The following is a 21,961-nucleotide window of genomic DNA, read 5'->3' on the forward strand; positions in this document are numbered from 1 at the left end:
CAGGAATAAGGAAGGGTTTTTAAAGCAATAGAAGACTGTTGGTGGTCCATCACAAATCAGTTCATAGTCTTGAGCCCTTATACCATCCTACTTGTGGCTAAATATTCTGTTTTAATGTTATGAATGTCATAAATTAAATTCAAATATTGACTCATATACTCTGAAAACCAGGCAATCATTACCTTTAGATTTGGAGAATAAGTCACTAAAATGTTAACTGATGGGAAGTAAAGGAAGGCTGTCACAATTTATCATCACCATGAATTTCTTTTTTTAAAAACATAATTTACAACCTTGTTACTCGTCTCACATCACCAGACGGTGTATGAGGGTCAGGAACTGAACCACGCCTTTGGTCTGTGCCACTACAAACACTTCTTGTTCTGGAACGAGTATCGTAGTGGAAGCATTTACAAGTTGGACACCACCACTGGCACCACCACGCTGCTGCGCAACGAGAGACCGCCCATCTTTGAAATCCGCATGTACGACGCTCAGCAGCAGCAAGGTACTTGGAAATGCATCACAACTAGATAACTCTTCAGTCAATCCATTATAAAACCTTAAATTGTTGTCAAAAGACACTCCACAAGGCATAATTAGTGCTAATTTGTGTTTGCATGAAACCTTTCATTGTTGTTCATCCTCAGGGTCTAATGCGTGTCGTGTGTACAATGGCGGCTGCAGCAGTCTGTGTCTGGCTATACCAGAAGGCAGGCAGTGTGCCTGTGCAGAGGACCAAATATTAGACCCAGCTGACAACACCAGCTGCAAAGGTAAATGCTTTGTGTGTGAATGTGAGACGGAAGGGTATTTCTCATGGTACTAATTTTGCTCCATTACACATACAAGGTTTTATTTCCATTATGTTGGACAGGATGAGTCAAGCTGCGTGACTCTGACTGTGTTTTGTTGTGACTGCTTGAACAAATGTAGACATACTGGGGCCACAACAACACTTGCATTTGCACAATGTAATGCAGTCCAATACAAACTCAGTAAGGCAACTGCGTTTTTTTAAGCTTAGCATATTTGAGGTGTTCCTGGTATTTTGCGTTGCTCAAAATGACAAGTAAAAATGAATTAAATACAAAGCCACAAAAACATTGTTATTTTAAGAGTTGCTCCAACATTTTTTATAAGCTAAGGCTTGAATAATGTGTCTTATTTAGATAACAGTGTGTAGTTTATAGTAGCATATGGTTTACATACCTAGAGAGGCCACATGAGTTAGTGGTTTCAATGATTGTGCTACAAGTTCCATTTTTTGTCTTTGTTAAATACTGTAAAAGCTCCCAGCAAATAATGCTTTCTCTTGTTATTTTGTCCATCCTATGTACCACATATCGTGATTTTTCTGCATTACTAGTCAGTTCAGCTTCAGTCAACTGTAGGTGAGGTGGATTTCCACTGATGTATTTCTACTTTCCTTTTAAGAGCATTTTCCCCACAAATCCCCTGCGTTTTTAGTCTTTCAAACCTGTATTTTGACTCATGTCCTCATTTTACACATTCCTTTTCTTCCTCCTTTTCCTCTATTTCTCCCCCCGCAGCCAACCCGTCTTACGTACCCCCTCCTCAGTGCCAGTCTGGGGAGTTCGCTTGTAAGAACAACCGCTGTATCCAGGAGCGCTGGAAGTGTGACGGAGACAATGACTGTTTGGACAACAGCGACGAGGCTCCCGAGCTGTGCCGTGAGTGATTTACACACAGACACACACACACACACACACACACACACACACACACACACACACACACACACACACACACACACACACACAACCAATCTAATGTGGTTTCAAGGCACCTACCCCTCCTGTTGGTACTGTGTTGGCTGACCTCCGGCAGTCGTCTGAATTTGACAGCCTGTTGATGTCGGAATGAAATGAGAGCGCAGACTCTGAATCTAGTGTGTGTGTGTCTGTGTGTGTCTGTCTGTGTCTGTGTGTGTGTGTGTGTGTGTGTGTGTGTGTGTGTGTGTGTGTGTGTGTGTGTGTGTGTGTGTGTGGATCTGGAAAAGCTCTCTGCCTGCTTGTCCGTCTGTCTGTCTGTAGTTGAAGTGCAGACTTGTTCCAATCCAGACAAAACAAAAGCCCTGCCAAAACACAAACCTGAATATTTGCTCTCTCTCTGTAACTCTCTCTCTCTCTCTCTCTCTCTCTCTCTCTCTCTCTCTCTCTCTCTCTCTCTCTCTCTCTCTCTCTCTCTCTGTAACTCTTTTCCAACTCGCGTCTCTCCACTCATTCACCTTTCCATCCCCCCTACGCTTCTCCCCACATGGTGTCTCATTTTTCTCATTCTTGCCCTTCAATGTCGCCTTTCTTCCATCCAGACCAGCACACCTGCCCCACGGACAGATTTAAGTGCAAGAACAACCGCTGCATCCCTCTGCGTTGGCTGTGCGACGGGGACAACGACTGCGGAAACGACGAGGACGAATCGAACACCACCTGCTCAGGTACACATAGGAACATGCTCCCCGTACCAAAATCAGGAGGTTTTGTCGTTCACATGTGACATGGACTCCCCTGTGTTGTCTTTTAGCTCGTACCTGCCCACCTAACCAGTATTCGTGTGCCAGTGGGCGCTGCATCCCTATTTCCTGGACATGCGACCTGGACGATGACTGCGGGGATCGGTCAGATGAACCTGCTTCCTGTGGTTGGTCAACTTCAGTGGTTTGGTCTATAGCTGTAGGGGGATTTATGGCGGTTATTAAAGAGCATTTTAACATTGAGCGTCTAAACTCTAGTTTTGTCCACAGCCTACCCCACATGTTTCCCCCTCACCCAGTTTACCTGCAACAACGGACGCTGCATCAACATTAACTGGCGCTGTGATAATGGTGAGCCGCTGTTCTCCTCCGCTTCCCCTGTTCGCCCATTTACAGTTACAACTCCTCACCTTTCTTTGTCACAAATTAGCTGTGCATGTTTTGCCACCACTCTTATTTTTTTGGTCATGTTTGTGTGTTTTTAGCTTTACTGTGTCTGCTGTCTTTCATTGTTCTGTGTTGTTGGTTTTGTTGTCCCGTTTTGTGCCGTTCGCCCACTCTGCTGTCTTCCGTTGGTTCTGTCTTTCAGAAAAGGATTGTGGGGACGGCTCTGATGAGTTGAATTGTCCAAACCTGACCGGTTAGTGCATAGATCAACATGCACCACAACAGCCATAATGCTAGCCTAGCTACAGGACTGTCCAAGCTTGGCTCAGAAACAGTTAGGGCTGCTTTTCTGCAAATTGATGGCCACTAGCTGAGGCCAATACTGCTGTGCCTCGTTTACTTTAGTTTTCTGTACACAGATTTGAAGTTACCTTACATTTGATATCCTGTAATATATCATTCAAACATGAAAAGTGTAGTCAAATTAATTAATTTCATGTATTTGGTAAATTGATTAAAATAGAATGATAGGCTAAATGATAAAAAGCAATCAAACCACAAAGTAGATCATCTGTCCCTTTTTAAAATGCTATAAAAAAGCACCAAAGGATATAAATTAGGTTGCTCTTTCCCATTAGTATGGGGGTCAAAGTTGCTTAAGTTTTGATGCTCTGCTGCCAAGCTCAATGTATCTGTGCTCGGTACATTCCCTCGTGGTGCATGGTCTGATCTATGCAGTTTCTGTCATTATTTTACTCTCATCTCTCATATTCTATTTCATTTGTATTCCATTGTTTTCACTGTGAAAAAGAAATGCAATTACTCTGCATACTTAATATTATATATGTGTATATGTGTGTTTGTAAATATATATATATATAGTTTTTCCTTTGAGGCTGTGGGTGCCTCATGATGTGAGAGAGGGTGTTGTTTGACTGTGTTTGTGTTTCAGATAACGACTGCGGGGACAACAGTGACGAGGCCGGCTGTAGTCACTCCTGCTCCAGTGCTCAGTTCAAGTGTAACAGCGGCCGCTGCATCCCAGATTACTGGACCTGTGATGGAGATAATGACTGTGGGGACTACAGCGACGAGACGCACGCAAACTGCACCAATCAGGGTCAGTGTAATAACCTGCCGATCAAGTGGGACAGTTTGGAAACTCCACACTGGAGCAAGCGACATCTTCTCAAAATTACAGAGTTCATTTTTGGTTATTTATCACTCCTTTTCATCAAAATGTCAAGAGACATGTTTTCTACAAAATCATGTATTATTAATACTTAGTGGTGGGAATCCTCAGTCGCCTCACGATTCAATTATGATTCAGAAGGTCAGGATTGATTATTAAACGATTCTCGATGCATCATGAAGCATCTTTATTTTGGATTTAAATGCAATGAAAATGTTTCCTTCAAATCTTTTAAACCAATTCAACCAATTCCTATTTGTATGATACAGTTCATGTGCTACATTACTTATATAAAATGTGGAAAGATTGCCCAATCGATTATAGACTTAACTGCATCGATGCAGAATCGTTCAACAAAGCATTGCGATGCATCATAGAATCGATTATTTCTCCCACCTCTATTAATATTAATAATAAGTCTTTCTACAGTCCTGTTTTCATCCCACACCAGCTCCAAAAGCGTGCTGGTTTTGCGTTGGTGTTGACTTCCTTGTTGATACAGCACACCTCTAGGAGGATGCTTACCCTCTAATTAAGATAACTGAACTGTGTATGAAATGTATAAAACACTACCTGTGATGGTTTTATGGTGCATTAAACCTCAAATCAGTTTTTTTTTTTTTGTAGCAAGATCACATGATATCATGCAGTCACCATGAATATGATGTGATATAATCGCTATGCACACCTGGATGTGAATATGTTAAAAGCTAATTCTGTTAAAAGTCACTATTTAGAAACAAAAAGCCACCGGCCCTTTTTAACAGTATTTATGGAGCACAGCTGTGACAGGTGGTCGTTATTACCATGGATGGATGGTTGCATCTCTGTACTGTTTTGTCATTTATTCCCTGGAGTCTACTAGGCACTATATTCATAGCTTGTATTTACATTTTAGTCGGTAGACGTAACAGGTCCCTGATCCCTATTAGTCACACTGGCACCAGTCTAATGGGTACCACCCATGGCACCTAATAACTCTCACTAGCCGTTTAGTGATATAACAACTGTCAAGATATGCCTTCTTCTAATTATCTATTCGGTATTATGAATGTGCTGTCAAGAGCAACATTGGATAACAAAAATGATAAATTGGCAGCTGGTGTTTATGCCTAAAACAATGACCCTCTGAATGCATACTTGAATCTTCAGTCCTTCCTGTTGGACTTGTTGCCATCCAGGTTTCCAACAAACAGCTCATTAGTTTTTGTTTCCGCAGCCTTTTGAGGCCATACATTGTCTCCGCTCAAGGCTGTGTGTCCTGATTTGATTAAAGCAGGCAAGGATTGACGATAATGTCATTTTTTAGAGTCCGTGGCATCTTTCTCTCCACAGCCACGCGTCCCCCTGGAGGTTGTCACACAGATGAGTTTCAGTGTCGGATGGACGGCCTGTGCATCCCCCTGCGTTGGCGCTGTGACGGGGACACCGACTGCATGGACCTGAGCGACGAGAAGAACTGCGAGGGGGTCACGCACATGTGTGACCCGGCTGTCAAGTTTGGCTGCAGGGACTCTGGTGAGGAGACCAGACTTCAAATGTATGTGAAGCACATAAAGTCAGGTTGAGTCATTCTTTTTAAAGCAAACCTGCCTTCTGTCCGTAGCGCGCTGTATCAGCAAAGCCTGGGTGTGCGACGGCGACAGCGACTGTGAGGACAACTCAGACGAAGACAACTGTGAGACGCTGGTGTGTAAGCTCTCTCAACATATGTGTGCCAACGGCTCCACCATCTGCCTGCCTGGAGAGAAACGTTGTGATGGCACTGATGACTGCCCAGATGGCTCTGATGAGAAACTCTGCGGTAAGAGACGACAGCGGCCAGACACGTTCTTGTACAGGGAACGCATCTTAAATCATGTCTCCAGGGTTTTAGCAACAGTTTGGTGTAGCTGTCTCTTGTGTCTGTCCTTATTTGATGTATCTCTCCGTTTTGCAGACATATGTTCACTGGACAATGGCGACTGCAGCCATAACTGCACAGTCGCACCCGGCGAGTTCACCCCGATCTGCTCCTGCCCACTGGGTATGGAGATAGGGCCCGACAACAAGACCTGTCAAATCCAGAGCTTCTGCGCCAAACACCTTAAGTGCAGTCAACGCTGCGAACAAGACAAGTTCAGTGTGAAATGTTCTTGTTACGAAGGCTGGGAACTGGAGCCTGACATGGAGAACTGCAAGAGCACGGGTAAGCGGCAGAGGAAGCGGTACATGAGAGGGAGGTGGTGGGTGTGAAGCATCAGGGAAAGGCAAGAGGCATCAGTGAAGAATTTGACCGATGGCAGCTGTGCAGTGAGGGAGGAAGCTGGGGAAGTGAACGTGTTCTGGACTTTGTCAGAGTTCAAGACTACAGAATCAAGAAGCGTGTGGGTTTGGGATCGACCAAAACGAGAGGCCGCCCAAGCAGGAACCCTGTGGTTAAAGAAGACTCATTACGCCAAACGTGATACTCCTTTGGACAATAGACAGAGCACTGCAGACAGAAAGGAGGAAGAGTTAAATGCTGTTCACCCAAATATGAGACTAAGAAAGCAAAAGAAGAAGACCTGGGCATTTGTTTTGAGCTGTAATGATTATTTAATGAAAGGAAAGAATCTGAAATATTAAAGGATAAAGTGACGAACAGATAAGCTTTTTGTTTGAGTCAGCGAAGGGGCAAGATGACTGAAGTGCTCAGTCACGGTAAATCAGCTTAGAATTTTATCATCCACATAAAGAATATAGTTCTATCCCTGCAGCAACTAGCCCATGAGGAAACATGAATTTATGATTGTGCTCTCCACTGCCAGGTCTTAGAGACTATCCGCCAGCACCCTGTCATTCATCTGGCTGCCTGTTAGGTACAGATAACTCCCGTCTTATTTACGCTGCGTTTTAATTACCCAGGATTAGAGCCACTTTCAACACAGCCCCTCTGTCATTGGACAAGTCATTCACCGCAGTGGAACATGGTTGTGATGTTTTCCACACTGTGCTGCAGAGTTGCTCTGCAGCATTTTGAGTAACAAGGGTTTTTTAACCCTTTACCACCCGCTTTGTTCTTCCCTGACCTTTCTTGTTGATCTCCACAGATCCTTTCAAACCCTTTATCATTTTCTCAAACCGCCACGAGATCCGCCGCATTGATCTGAATAAAGGAGAGTTCAGTGTGTTGGTACCGGGCCTGAGGAACACCATTGCCCTGGACTTCCATCTCAGCCAGAGCGCCCTCTATTGGACCGATGTGGTGGAGGACAAGATCTATCGTGGCAAGCTGTCCGAGAATGGCGGTGAGCATTTTCCACACAATTAATGTGCTTAAGACCTTTTTTTGTACCATCTAGGATTAAATATACAGTATTTAGAGATGATTTACATTTTGATATAAATTTAAGGTCCAGCTTCTGGATTTCTTCCAGAGCTTTCAGCCACACCACATGGTCTTCATCAGCAGATATATATTACTTCCATGCACATCTGGGGGATTTCATTACATTTGATGAATACAACATAAAGTGAAGAGACATTTGGAGCGTTGAACATTCTAAATCAGACAAAGTGTTAACAGCAAGTTATTGGATTTGGTTTTACTGGATTAGAGAGACTTTTATCAGTCATTGGTTTTTCATCTCTTAACATGGTATTAAACACTGGACAAACATATAGTGGGTCTGTTTGAGGTAAACCATTTGTACTTGTACATTTCAGTTGGCTAAAATGTTTGCGGCACTGCCTAGCAGGCAAGAATATCTGGTAAATCATACAAGATTTCAGCATTTAAAGCTGCGCTGTCGGTTACTATGGCTTCTTGTGAGTAGAAATTCTGATGTGGTTTGATTAAGTCCAGACCAGTCGATCCCAACTGGGAATGACAAAAAGCCTATCGCCACCGCAGCAGCAATAAATACAAGTGCAAGTTTACACTTAAGTTGAGTTGCATTTACGTATTTTTCTGTGCATGAGGTTATTATGTGCCACATTTACTTGGCATATCTAATAGGCTTTCCTTCACGCGGGATAATGACTCATCTTAATAATTAGACCTGTCCCTCTGATTAGGGACCCTGCAGAAAATGAAAGGGATAGAAAGAAGCTGGAAAACGCTGAGCGGCTTCTTTATTTGTTTATGTTTTCATTTATGGTACTGACGTGTTTCTTCCTCTTGAACATGGCATTTAACCATTTGATTGAAGGAATTACAGACTGTGAGGCAATGTTAGCTTTGAATCCAAATAGCTTGATTACATTAATGTAATTTGTAAATACTTGAGGCAAAGCAGATCAGTGCCTCGGGTTACATCTTAATCTGAAATGTTGCCATCAGGAAATCCCAGCCTTCGAAGCCTTTATCTGTACATTCAGATTCTGTGTGAATTAATTAAGAAAACCTTAGTGCCCCTGAAGGAATATGTATTTTATTGAGTAGAAAGATGAAATATGATTAGAACAGAGTGGTCTATAACAGTTTTAAAAAAAGATGGACGCTACAACAGCACCCTGCTTCATATTTATTTCAGACAATAACAGTCAAAGGTGTATTTATCCTTTACTATATCAACTTAATGTCATGTTTAATGATTAAATTTCCATTGTAGTCCTCTTTGGTAAAGAGAACGAGTAATATGCCATATCTTCAAGTCAGGTAAGAAAGATTAAAAGACATAAAGAACAAAACATATTTATTCCATTTATCCGTCTTCGTAGCTTTAACCAGCTTCGATGTGGTCATCCAGTACGGGCTGGCTACCCCCGAGGGCTTGGCAGTGGACTGGATAGCAGGAAACATTTACTGGGTGGAAAGCAACCTGGATCAGATAGAGGTGGCCAAGTTGGATGGCACCATGAGGACGACTCTGCTGGCTGGCGAGGTGGAGCACCCGAGAGCCATCGCCCTGGATCCCCGGGATGGGTATGCTTACTGTACCTCCTTCTGACGCCAAACACATTTACAACAAATGGTGCCGGTATTAAAGAGTGAATGTTTTGGTTATTGTGGAGCTTCCTTTGCACACGAATCCTGAATTTACTGCAACATAATCTTTTAACTAATGTGTGTTGTGGCATGGTGTTGCAGGATCCTCTTCTGGACAGACTGGGACGCCAGCTTGCCCAGGATTGAAGCTGCATCCATGAGTGGAGAAGGCAGGAAGACCATCCATAAGGAAACTGGCAATGGAGGCTGGCCAAACGGACTCACGGTGGATTATCTAGAGCGCCGTATCCTCTGGATCGATGCCAGGTCATAAAAAGGGCACAGACACGAATCCACTCACACAAACACACTGTGATACTGTCTTTCAGTCATACTCTGAAAAGGAACTGAACCGTTGTCCTCTGTGCAGGTCTGATGCCATTTATTCAGCCAAGTATGACGGTTCTGGACTGATCGAGGTTCTGAGGGGACATGAGTATCTGTCGCATCCCTTCGCCGTCACTATGTACGGCGGTGAGGTTTACTGGACAGACTGGAGGACCAACACGCTGGCAAAGGCAAACAAATGGACAGGAAGCAACGTCACCGTGGTCCAGAGAACCAACACGCAACCTTTTGACCTTCAGGTCTACCATCCGTCCAGACAGCCGCAGGGTGAGAAACACGAACATACCCATATTGTCGAATTATTAGAGCGGCAACTTTTATGAGATGTTTTAAGTACACTTTCTGAATTATTTTCCCCATACACACTTCTCATTAGCTCCGAACCCGTGTGCTGCTAAAGATGGCAAGGAGCCCTGCTCTCACCTGTGTCTCATCAACTACAACCAGACCTTCTCGTGTGCCTGCCCTCACCTCATGAAGCTCAGCCCTGACAAACGCACTTGCTACGGTAAGTGTGAACACACGTCGTACACAAATGCACTTACTGTGGGGAAAACTCTTTCATTCCCCTATGAGCTAGCCCACAATTTTCCTCTCTGCTTGTCTTGACAAGTCGAATGCCACGGTGTTATCCCCGTCCTCACAGAATTGTTTGTTTCCGTGTGTGTGTGTTTGTGTGTGTGTGTGAGAGAGAGAGGATTAAACAATGTAGACTTTTTTTCACTTTGAGGTACTATTGCTGCAACAGCTTTAGAGCGCATTGAAGTGTCCGTCCATGAAAAGCGAGAGCGGGCCTGTTTATTCAGTGTGTTGAGTTTAGTATTCAGGGCAGCACTTTCTATTATCTTCAGAGGTAATGGAATGGAGCGCCCCATTCTGTCTGATGCAGGCATCAGCCACAACCCCTCCACATCCACCTCCTAGTCTGGCCCGGCCAACACAGGCCCGACACTGTCATTACTCTCGCCGTCTCTCAGTCTCTTTTGCTCCCTTTCTGTCTATCATTTAAGCTGCAGACGGTTAGATGATGATAGGAGTGTCGTGAGCGAAGCGATTGTGATGTCTCTGCACTGATTGAATTCACTCTCGCCGTCCTGGCTGTGCTGTCGAGTAAGCCAGCCAGACACAATCGTTAGAGTCAAAGACCCAAATAGATGAACTGTTTGTTCAAGTGGCAGGAATGATGCGCAGATGCACCCATCCATGCTGCAGCCACCTATCCCCCGTAACACTAGCATTTGAGGGCGCTCATGCATTTGACTTTTGACTGAAGCTGCATTTATCTCCTGATTACCCCTCACTGAACGATGAAGGTTTTGGGAGTTACTGAAGGATGTATGACGATGTGTGTTCTCCGCTCTACAGAGTCCCGTCAGTTCCTGCTGTACGCTCGGCAGATTGAGATCAGAGGAGTGGACATCGACAACCCTTACTACAACTACATCATATCCTTCACGGTGCCGGACATCGACAACGTAACTGTGGTGGACTACGATGCTCTGGAGCACCGCATCTACTGGTCCGACGTCCGCACGCAGACCATCAAGAGAGCTTTCATCAACGGCACTGGAGTCGAGACTGTGGTCTCTGCTGGTACGGAGGAGGCAACGCAATAGAATACACACCAGACTCAAGGCTGATTGTTTTTCATAGTATTCACTTGGAAGTTATGTAAATGTGATTTAAAGAGTTGGGTTTCTCGATGCTCCTGGTAATAGAAAGTGAGGGGAAAAAAGAAGAATTGCACTATTAATGATTCTTATTAATTATGAATGATTATCTTTTGCCTGACATATTATAATAGCATAAGCATAATATCATGTGTAGCCATCAAGTGCATGTCTAAGAGGCTTATACTTGGCTCACATTTTTAAAATGAGTCTCCTGGAAACATTGACCGAGAAGGTTAATTCATCTCCGTCTGTGTGTTGTTTATCTTTCTTCAGATCTGCCCAACGCTCACGGCCTGGCTGTCGACTGGGTGTCCAGGAACCTCTTCTGGACCAGTTATGATGCCAATAAAAAACAGATTAATGTTGCCAGACTGGACGGCTCCTTCAAAAACGCTGTCATCCAGGGCCTCGACAAACCACACTGTCTGGTGCTGCATCCGATACTGGGGTTGGTCACGCTCAAATGAAGCTTTCTGAAAGTGTTCTCTGACACCCTCCTGATTTCACCTTTAACCCACAACACGCACACTGAAGTGCGGGCACACAGTCGAACATACTCGGGCTATGTCTGGCTGTCAAGGCTCCCCTCTGTTTGCAGTCAGCGATAGCAGGCAGAGTCGTTCAGTATGGATGGTCACTGACCTCTTGACGGTTTCTTCACTCAGGAAGTGATTGGAATTTCTCTCCCCCAATGTCATCTTTCGCCACTGTTGCTGTCTTTCTCCATCTTGCTACGTTTCTATTTTTGAAAGAAAGCTTCTGCACTCCGATATGCTATCTATGAATTATTTAATGCCAGTGTCTCTGTGGCTATCTGACGCTATTTCTGTTCCAGTGTTTATCTTACATCCTGTCCCCTCCAGTCTTGTTTAGCGAATGTCCATTTTTTCCCCCTCCTTTCTTCCCCCCTCGAAACCTCATCCCCCTCAGCTCCCCAAACAGAACCTGGCCTCTGTCCCCAAAGCAGACACAGACCATCTGTATTTATATATTTAGTTCTGCCCTGGAGGAATATGTGTGCCTTTGAGTATTTGAGGTGGATGAAGAGAGGATATTTTCTTAAGAAATGTCTCTGCCTCCTTGTGTTTTTTTGTGTACTCTGTCCTCCGTTCCAAAGACTGAGCCTACTTCAGTGGAGGAATGTTTCCGATCTGAGCATTGTTGGCATGGGGGAAAATGAGAAGCAGATGCTGGATCCATATGCTGGGGCTGTCTCCTCTTTCTGGCACACAAACACACTGCCCAGAATGCATCCAGGAGTGGGTGGGGACGAAGAGAGTTGGGGAGGGACAAACTCAAACTGTGTGTGTGTGTGTGTGTGTGTGTGTGTGTGTATGTGTATGTGTATGTGTGTGTGTGTGTGTGTGTGTGTGTGTGTGTGTGTGTGTGTGTGTGCGCAAAATAACATGAGATTCAAATGCTGCAGAAACTTTATTTAAAGGCATTTTCACAAACAAGTGAAGGGTGTGGTGGGATTTTACAGGAAGTATGTGATGGGAGAGGATAGATACCGTTAGATAACACGCAGTCTAAACACAGTGGCACACCATTATTGTCCTGGATTCTCCAGATGCACCAGTTCAGTGAGAACAAGCTTGGAAGTTGAAGGCAATGACGAGCCAGAGGTTATTTTTCAGTTGCTAAACTGCAACGGATTGCTCAATTGAATCCCCATAGCTTTATTTTTGCAATTCAGATTCAAATCAAACCAGTCCTGCCAGAATCAGTGTGTACATATGGCATTTCTAAGGTTAAGAAATTATTGGAATGTGTGCTGTAGTTGTAAGATGTATTTGAGACTTAAATGAGAGAAGAGATGTGAGGTGGAGTGGCTTCAGTACGCCAGGAAGTTCAAATAATGTATTAAGCCCCTGCAGTTGTGCCATACACTGATAAAATGAGATTTGTATTATGAGGATTACTATGTTTAGTTAGTTATGGTTTATGAATGAGTCTCTTCCTGCCTCTTTTAGGAAACTCTACTGGACAGATGGGGACAACATCAGCATAGCCAACACAGACGGCAACAACCGCAGTGTCCTCTTCACTGGCCAGAAAGGCCCTGTTGGTGAGTGACACGCTGGAACTGTTTGGGTGACTGCATGAGAGACAGCACTCCCTAGTGTCAGGGCACGTCATTGCACATCAACTCTCCCTTTGTTTACCAGGTCTCTCCATTGACTTTGACACTGAGCAGCTGTACTGGATCAGCTCAGGAAACGGCACCATCAACCGCTGTAAACTGGACGGCTCTGGATTGGAAGTGCTTGAGGGGGTAAAGGGCAAACTGACCAAGGCCACTGCTCTGGCCATCATGGGTACGTGTCCAAAAAAACATTTATTTCAGCCGGTTTATAACATAGTAAGAGAAGGCTCACCCATGCCATACGATGACTTGACTGTGTTGGAAGTTGAGGTTGCCTGTTGTTCCAGTGTTGGAGCTGGTTCTCATGGAGAGTGTTCATCCTGCTGTCTGTTGTATCCTTTAGGTGAAAAGTTGTGGTGGGCGGACCAAGGAACAGACCAGATAGGAACCTGTGACAAGAAGGACGGTGGCAACTGGAAAGTCCTGCGGAACAGCACGTCCCCCATGATGCACATGAAAATCTACAATGAAACTGTGCAGCAAGGTGCAGGGCTGGCTTTTTTGTTTGGTTGAATTACTTAGAAATGAAAATATGTCCTTATCTCATTGAAGGTCTGTTTTGTTTGCTGCATGAAGCCTGTTTATCTACGCCAAAGCACATCTGTTTATGTCTCCGTAAACCCTCTTTGATTTGTTTTGTGTATTTATTCTCATGCTTTTGTGTTCCCAGGAACCAATCTCTGCAGTAATAACAATGGAGACTGTTCCCAGCTGTGTCTCCCCACCTCCCCGACCACCAGAGCCTGCATGTGTACTGCGGGTTACAGCCTGCGCACAGGGCAGCAGTCTTGCGAGGGTACAACACATTAATGCACGCAGTGTTTTCTTGCCAAATTTAGATTCAAGATTTGATGATGATGATAAAGGTGTGATGCAACTCAAAACATGGGAGATGTATTTGTTTGCTGCAGGTGTTGGCTCTTTCCTGCTGTACTCTGTGCATGAAGGCATACGTGGTATTCCTTTGGACCCATCAGACAAGTCTGACGCCCTGGTACCGGTGTCAGGCACATCCCTGGCTGTGGGCATAGATTTCCACGCTGGTAAAACTTTTTTACAACATAATATATGTCACTTAGGTGAAGTAACAGCTTAATTTACCACTACACTTAGTATGTGTTAATGTTTGAGGATGTAGGAAAGTTCTGTTCAGTCCATTTGTCACTTGTTTTCACAGACAATGACACTATCTACTGGGTGGACATGGGCCTGAGCACCATTAGCAGGGCCAAGAGAGACCAGACCTGGAGAGAGGACGTAGTCACCAACGGCATCGGCAGGGTGGAGGGCATTGCTGTGGACTGGATAGCAGGTGAGAGACACCTCAGATAACATAACATAGTGTACATGACCACAACTGTGGAAACAGCATCAATCATACATACTGATAAACTGTTTTACTTTTGCTAGTAGTATATATCATCTTTGTTTGTCTTTTACCACTCAGTAGTAAGGAGGGTGGATTTAAAGCAAGCTGGATTGAGAAAACAAGCATGAGATACAAAGAATAGAACAAACAAAAGAGACATTTCAACTGTGAAAAAAACTGATTTATTTCTTAAATCCGACAATGAAAGTCACTTTATGTGTCAGAAAGGAGGTCAGACAGGGCCGGAGCATCACCGTTTCTCCTTCGCCCTCTACAGGAAACATCTACTGGACAGACCAGGGCTTTGATGTGATCGAGGTGGCCAGACTGAACGGCTCTTTCCGCTACGTGGTGATCTCCCAGGGCCTCGACAAGCCTCGCGCCATCACCGTCCACCCTGCCAAAGGGTGAGAGGAAACAACACACCAATTACTAATGTCGCTGTCTGCAGCTTCTGCTTGTGTAATCTCTCTCATTATTGATTACTGAGGAAGTTCTCTCTGTGCTGTGTGTGTGTGTGTGTGTGTGTGTGTAGTTACCTGTTCTGGACCGAGTGGGGCCAATACCCACGTATAGAACGGTCTCGTCTGGATGGCACTCAGAGGGCTGTCCTGGTCAACGCCAGTATCAGCTGGCCCAACGGTATCTCCATTGACTATGAGGTGCAGTAAAATAGGCCGTTCTTGTATTTATATCACTATGTCAGTGCAGACAGTGAGCACTGCGTCATCACATTATCTCAACCATTACTGTCTGCGTGCACGTAGGAGAGTCTGCTGTACTGGTGTGATGCCAGGACGGATAAGATTGAGCGCATCAACCTGGAGACGGGAGAGAACAGGGAAGTGGTGCTGGCCAACAACAACATGGACATGTTCTCTGTCTCTGTGTTTGAGAGCTACATCTACTGGAGTGACAGGTCAGACACAACCCCACTCATTTGTCACTAACGGAGTGTGTGTGAGTGGTATTCACTCGTAATATTTTACTCATCTGCGAGCCTAATTTTGTTTACTTTCTGGGGTTTTTTTTCAAACAAGGACGCATGCTAATGGCTCTATCAAGAGAGGCAACAAGGACAATGCCACAGAGTCTGTGTCTCTGAGGACAGGTATCGGTGTACAGCTCAAAGACATCAAGGTTTTCAACAGGGCCAGGCAGCAAGGTAAGCGCCAGGGGGATTATTTTTACATTTTAAAAGGCCTCCTTTACATGCAAAAGATTACCATTCTTCAAATAATTTGTATTTTTATAAAAGCAATTAATTAAATTCTTTGGAAATGTCACATTTTAATTTAATAGATTTTCACGTCTGTGTACAGGAACTAATGTGTGCAAGGACAAAAATGGCGGGTGCCAGCAGCTTTGTCTTTTCCGTGGCAACGGACAGCGGACATGCGCCTGCGCCCATGGCATGCTGGCTGAAGACGGCTGCAGCTGCCGCGACTATGACGGCTACCTGCTTTACTCGGAGCGCACCATCCTAAAGAGTGTCCACCTGTCGGATGAAAACAACCTGAATGCGCCTATCAAACCATTCGAGGACCCCGAGCACATGAAGAACGTCATTGCACTAACCTTTGATTACAGAGGAGGTGGAGGAAAGGGAGCTAACCGTATTTTCTTCAGCGACATCCATTTTGGCAACATCCAGCAGATCAGTGATGACGGATCTGACCGCAAGACTGTGGTAGAGAGTGAGTATTTCTCATTCTAACAGCTTCTTGTTCCTCCACCCAGCATAAGCCCCAGTTTATACAATGTGTCCCCCCTCCTATGAGCAAGTAATTTATTTCTGGTAACTCCACTTTTTTGGTGAATAACAAGGAACCTTAGTTGTAAACATCAACCGCTGGAGTTTTCCTAAATACTGCCAGTGATCTAAACACAACCAGGAAACTTGTATCCTGAAGTTGCAGCCAAACTAGAAACAAAAGGAAAGCTTTGAGAACAGAATTGTATAAGCACAAACTGGCCCACAGATCCACCTTATCGCAGCAGGACAAAACACAGGTGCATTGTTAATGTTTCACCAAAGAGCCTTTACTTTCAACTCTTTTACAAGCAAGTCGTGATCCAGGATTGTTTTCCCCCCACCGTCCCTGTGGAGCGTGCTGGTTTGATCTTCTTGTACAATATCCAGGCTACCAGTGAATGTAGTTCAGTGGCAACGATGTTGAATGTTGCCTGCTGTTGTGAGTGCTGTTGTTTTGCCTTGTTAAGTAGACTTTCCTCGCGTCTCCATTTTTCTCATGAGTCTTTAAGGGGCCGTTATTTGTGTGTCAGTTTTATCAAGCTAGTTGTTCGTAGTAATACTGTCAGGCAGCAGCCATCGCCACATCATCACTGGCTCTCTGCCCTCCCCTCTTGAACAAACTCAGTAAGTCTTGTCTGAACTTTTGGGACATCAGTACATAGAGGATAGGGTTCACCACCGTAGACGAGGTCGCCATGAGGCGTGCAAATATGCTGAAGGGGCCATAGCGTGGCGAGGCTCCAGTGGCCCCTGAGTTTTTACCCGCCAATAAGGCAAGTGTCAGGCCGTAGGACGGCAGCCAGCACAGCGTAAAAGCCAGCACCAGCATGGCCGAGGTCTGGGTCACTTTCTTCTGGTAGCGCTCTACTTGGGGGGCCCTGCTTGCGTGCCGCGTCCCCCACAGGAACACGTAGATGCTGCCGTACGCCACCGCAATGGTGACCAGTGGAAGCAAGAAGGCCATGAGGAAGAAAAACAATCCATAGATCAGCTGATCACTGTTGGACCGGAAAGCAAAGCAAGCGTGGCCATCGGGAGCTCTGTGTGGGGTTCCAACATAGCGGAAAACCAGCTGGGGGGTAGCCAGGCAGCAGGCAGCGACCCAGAGGAGTGCAGCAGCTATAGAGACCCGTTTAGGGGAGAGGAGTCTGAAGGCCCTCGCAGGCTGGACCACGGTCAGATAGCGAGACACGGCCAGTACGGCCAGCGTGAAGGCGCTAGCCGATGAGCAGGCCGATCCCAAGAAGCCCACCAGACGACACATGAAGTCTCCGAACGGCCATCGCTGCATGGCTATGGCAGCCGTGTGGAAGGGAAGCATGGAGAGCAACAGCAGGTCCGCAGAGCTCAGAGCCAGCAGGAGGACGTCAGTTCCCGTGCCCGTCATGGAGCTTTGTGGGGACCGTCCAACATGTCCACTTCTCCGCCTTCCACACAGGATCACCATCACCATGGTGTGCCCGCCAACTCCCAGCACCAGGATTAGTACATCTAATACTGGGACTAGGACCTGCTCCACACTGCCCAGCCCAGTGTCACTGGTGTTCCCCAGCAGATCATCCGAACCTGTAGAGTTCCACAGCAGCATCCTGTCTTCAGTCACGTTGCCACTGTTAGCTTTTGGTTGCGTCAAATATTCTCAAGATGGTCATAAAACTACTGATAATAAATGATTAGTCATATTTCTTACTGTCGGTCGATAGCAGTTTACTCCTCAGAAATAACAGAATGCTGACGTCCAGTTACTTCCCTAAAGGTTGATGGTAAAACTGACCAATAAAACGCTGAATGTGGATGTGATGTGACATGAATATAAGCACACAGACATCTACATTAATTTCCCCTCTAACATTATGAAACGGCACTACCTTTAAAATGGATCCATGACCGATTTCACAGTCCGAGTTCAAGCTGCTTTCCAAGGAGCTGTATGTGAATCAAACCTCTCCAGTCCTCACAATCAGCTCCACCTCGTCTGGGGGACGGAAAAGTGAGTGGAATCACCTCAGATCCCTCCATTGAAGTCAACGCAGCCCTGATTTCTTAGCTTCTGGCTTTCCTTCCATCTCTGGTTAAGAGCGTCCAAGTGTTTAGGGCTAAATGCTGTGTGATTTCCTGTCCCCTCGGAGCAGCACCTACTCCACATGACATCTCAATCAAGCCGGTGCGCAGAAATCCACAATCAGCCACACTCCTGCCTCCAAAGGAACAGATCGTCTGAGAACCACAATTCTAGCAGAGGAAGAGAAAGGGGTGAATAGCTCGACAGTAAGAGAGGATGAAAGGGAGAGAACGGCAGGTGAACTCTGGACTGATTATCATAGAGCAGGGGAGAGATGGGCTGGCCTGCTCTCTGTGGGAGGGCCTAATGGGGCCACATATAGGTTTTTATTTCCCAACTTCCATTGTTTATCTATCATTTTCTGAAAGGATCTGTCCATTTTCTACAAGTTGCATCCCTGCACATACCACATATACAGAACATACACAGTAAGGCACATACACATATAGAGAGTGATATATTGCTTGACTTGTGAAATCAGGGTAATTATTGACCGCCGGTCCGATAGCAAACACTGAACTGCCATCACACCCATTTCAGATAACTGCAGTAAAGAACTATCAGTATTACCAGATGAGCTCAAGAGCCGTAAATTCAGCTCATCTGCATTATCGTTAACAACAAATAATAAATGGACAGGAACCCAAATAGGCTTAGGTCAACAATGTCAAGATAAACAGAACTGAAATGCAAGAATTTGGGAAGAGTGTGCTGCAGGCCAGAGATTAATAATTCATTAACAGCCCCAAAGAAAGAGGAAATGGGGGCGAATGGATTCCATGTATCTCGATTTTTAGGACATTGATTTATGAGCACGAGGGGAGTTGTTTTTGCGTTCCATGCCTTCACTCAGCGCTCCAGTTGCTTTGCTTCATTCACAGGGTAGCACGAGCCGGACAAACGTTGATTCATCTCCGCGGCATTGCACCGGAGATGTTGAGGTGTAGTGTTAAGTGTCCCACCTGGTGGTGAAGCTCACTGATCCTCTATCCCCAAGCTGAACATACCCAGACCTGGAAAAGGCTGCTGCACTCTTTAGACCCTCACTGCTCCACTGCAGTAACAGTAACAAGAGGACAACAATTACCAATTATTTGGCATCGAAATGCTATAATGTGTGTTTTTCAAAAGTACACTGTGTGTGTGTTTGTGTGTGTATATGTTCTGTTTCTCTATCGGCCGCTGCAGAACGTTGTGTTCCTCCATCTTGGCTGACTCTTGCCTGTCCTCTGGCCTCAGTGCTGGCGAGCAGCTCGTAACCTCTTAGTCATTTCAAGGCTGTGGAGCAGAAAGAAAAAAAACAGACTTTTTACTTCTCATCTGTTGATGATGCAGTGCGATGGAAAGTAATACACTAGGCGGCAACTGTTATTGTGACCTTTTTAGTGAGCTATTTGCTGGATAAAAGCCTTGAATCACACTGTGCTCTTGGTCATTAATACCAAGCTGTCATGTCCATAGTCCCGACTCTACTGCCCACAGCAGTCTGCCAACACCGAGCTGCTGCCAAACAGTCCACATTTGGCCCTTTAACACAGAACTGGGATTGACGCGCTTCTTTTCCCTTAACCCTCTTTTCTCCCTCTCTGTGGTTACTTTTCTTTTCCCTTTCCCATTGTTCTCTGTATTTATCTCCCCGTCCTCTCTCTATTCCTTCACTCTTTTCCAGACGTCGGCTCGGTGGAGGGCTTGGCGTACCACAGGGGCTGGGATATGCTGTACTGGACCAGCTACACCACCTCAACCATCACCCGCCACACTGTGGATCAGAGCCGCTGGGGTGCCGTCGACAGGCACACCGTGGTCAGCATGTCGGGAGATGACCACCCCAGAGCCTTTGTCCTTGACGAGTGTCAGAGGTTAGACCCAACGCATTAGTTTACATCACATCCCCTTTCATTCAAAACTATTCCTAAATCAGGTCTAAAAAAAAGAAATCACATGCACATTACTGATTTGTATTCTCTCCTGCAGCCTCATGTTTTGGACTAACTGGAATGAGCAGTCTCCCAGTATCATGCGTGCCACACTGGCTGGTTCCAACGTACTTGTGATCATTGGCAATGACATCAGAACCCCTAACGGCCTGGCCATAGACCACCGTGCTGAAAAGCTTTATTTCTCTGACGCCACACTAGACAAGATAGAGCGCTGCGAGTATGACGGCACTCGTCGCTATGTGAGTGACTTACACAAGCAGACACACAGTTCACATACAGTGCTGCATAAAGGAAAGAGTTGTACCACACAGTATGATTGTGTTATAAAGTTGCCTAACAACAGTGTGTTTATCTCTTCAAGTTTGGTGCAAGGCTGGAATTTCCTGAATGTATGAGGTCATGACTGTGGATGTGCTTGTTCCTGCAGGTGGTGTTGAAGAATGAGCCGGTCCATCCGTTCGGCCTGGCCGTGTACGGTGACTACATCTTCTGGACCGACTGGGTGAGGAGGGCGGTGCTTCGGGCTGACAAATACACAGGAGGAGACATGAAGGTGCTGCGTGCCGACATACCGCAGCAGCCAATGGGTATCGTCGCTGTGGCCAACGACACCAATAGCTGTGAGTGTTTACACAGTGAGGGATCCAGCTGTGTGTGTGTGTGTGTGTGTGTGTGTGTGTGTGTGTGTGTGTGTGTGTGTGTGTGTGTGTGTGTGTGTGTGTGTGTGTGTGTGTGTGTGTGTGTGTGTGTGTGTGTGTGTGTGTGTGTGTGTGTGTGTGTGTGTGTGTCTGTTCTCTAGTGACAGTGTTTTTGGAAGTACATTACCTAGAAGACTGGGTGATACAGATAAAATCCTTAGTATAAATGTTTATGGTGATTTTGTACATTTTCTGGACAAATCAGTTGATCAACTGTTTAATACAAATATATACGAAAATGCTTTTTTTGGGCTAATCCAGCAAATGAAATACCTTGTAAAGTAAAAGATGGTTTGAGAGGCATTGCTAAATCATTGATGTAACCTCATATTGCATTATTGAGGTTTTCGAATTCACTGGTGGGCCTCAAACCACCATCTAGTGGGCCCTGAAGGTACAGCTAACTGTAAATACATTTACAAAGCTAGTTATTGGTATTTCTAATGAGCTCCAGAATTCACACACAAAAAAAAACATCAACTCAATGGTCAGTTAGGTTTGAATATCACCATGCCCAGCGCGACAGTGACACAAGATGGATCAGTGTTTGAATGGAAAATGTGATGTGGATGGCAACGTTTTACCAGTAACAGCTCCAAATGTGCGATGAGGAAATATGACCCTTAACACTTTGGATTCATAAGAGACAGTGATGGTGGAGGGTAAGCAGAATCATTATTTTGGTCGTTAAACCTGAAAGTGGCTCAACACATTTACAGCCCAGGTTTTTCTCCTTTGTCATGTTCTGTTATTTACTCATTCAAGAAAGTGGTCCTTGGATATTTTCTAACAATCAAAAGTGGGCCTTCAACCATAAAAGGTTGAGGAGCCCTGGCATAATATGCAACCAAACCAACCAAACCAAAATTACCTTCATGATAAGTTGAGTGACCTTTTCTGAGGTAGAACTTGAGGTTAGATCATCTCATTACAGCACAGATG

At 45.2% G+C, this 21,961-nt stretch overlaps 2 protein-coding genes across 3 annotated transcripts in view; one reads left to right on the forward strand and one right to left on the reverse strand.

The window, feature by feature from the left end:
- LOC311020012 (low-density lipoprotein receptor-related protein 1-like) overlaps positions 1-21,961 on the forward strand; it is an 84,728-nt gene that overhangs the window by 46,217 nt on the left and 16,550 nt on the right. For both annotated transcript variants that reach the window (XM_084019738.1, XM_084019739.1), the window contains exons 14-44: positions 319-508; positions 651-776; positions 1,554-1,694; positions 2,336-2,461; positions 2,548-2,664; positions 2,768-2,848; positions 3,837-4,004; positions 5,412-5,594; positions 5,683-5,880; positions 6,016-6,264; positions 7,148-7,345; positions 8,760-8,964; positions 9,130-9,294; positions 9,398-9,642; positions 9,752-9,883; positions 10,741-10,968; positions 11,322-11,496; positions 13,022-13,116; positions 13,217-13,366; positions 13,538-13,678; positions 13,865-13,990; positions 14,106-14,237; positions 14,372-14,506; positions 14,841-14,970; positions 15,099-15,225; positions 15,331-15,482; positions 15,604-15,728; positions 15,886-16,260; positions 20,051-20,240; positions 20,356-20,560; positions 20,749-20,941. In XM_084019738.1, the coding sequence (XP_083875864.1) occupies positions 319-508; positions 651-776; positions 1,554-1,694; positions 2,336-2,461; positions 2,548-2,664; positions 2,768-2,848; positions 3,837-4,004; positions 5,412-5,594; positions 5,683-5,880; positions 6,016-6,264; positions 7,148-7,345; positions 8,760-8,964; positions 9,130-9,294; positions 9,398-9,642; positions 9,752-9,883; positions 10,741-10,968; positions 11,322-11,496; positions 13,022-13,116; positions 13,217-13,366; positions 13,538-13,678; positions 13,865-13,990; positions 14,106-14,237; positions 14,372-14,506; positions 14,841-14,970; positions 15,099-15,225; positions 15,331-15,482; positions 15,604-15,728; positions 15,886-16,260; positions 20,051-20,240; positions 20,356-20,560; positions 20,749-20,941 (5,203 nt within the window). The remainder of the gene's footprint in view (positions 1-318; positions 509-650; positions 777-1,553; positions 1,695-2,335; positions 2,462-2,547; positions 2,665-2,767; positions 2,849-3,836; positions 4,005-5,411; positions 5,595-5,682; positions 5,881-6,015; positions 6,265-7,147; positions 7,346-8,759; positions 8,965-9,129; positions 9,295-9,397; positions 9,643-9,751; positions 9,884-10,740; positions 10,969-11,321; positions 11,497-13,021; positions 13,117-13,216; positions 13,367-13,537; positions 13,679-13,864; positions 13,991-14,105; positions 14,238-14,371; positions 14,507-14,840; positions 14,971-15,098; positions 15,226-15,330; positions 15,483-15,603; positions 15,729-15,885; positions 16,261-20,050; positions 20,241-20,355; positions 20,561-20,748; positions 20,942-21,961) is intronic.
- Positions 16,271-18,592, reverse strand: LOC311020028 (somatostatin receptor type 5-like). The gene is made up of 2 exons (XM_084019775.1): positions 18,188-18,592; positions 16,271-17,975 (listed from the first exon to the last, which is right to left on the reverse strand). Exon 2 carries the CDS (start codon positions 17,905-17,907, stop codon positions 16,882-16,884), a length of 1,026 nt encoding a protein of 341 aa, XP_083875901.1. The 5' UTR covers positions 17,908-17,975; positions 18,188-18,592; the 3' UTR covers positions 16,271-16,881.

The sequence above is a fragment of the Eutrigla gurnardus genome (assembly GCF_963514095.1).
Source record: "Eutrigla gurnardus genome assembly, chromosome: 2".
NCBI lineage: Eukaryota > Metazoa > Chordata > Actinopteri > Perciformes > Triglidae > Eutrigla > Eutrigla gurnardus.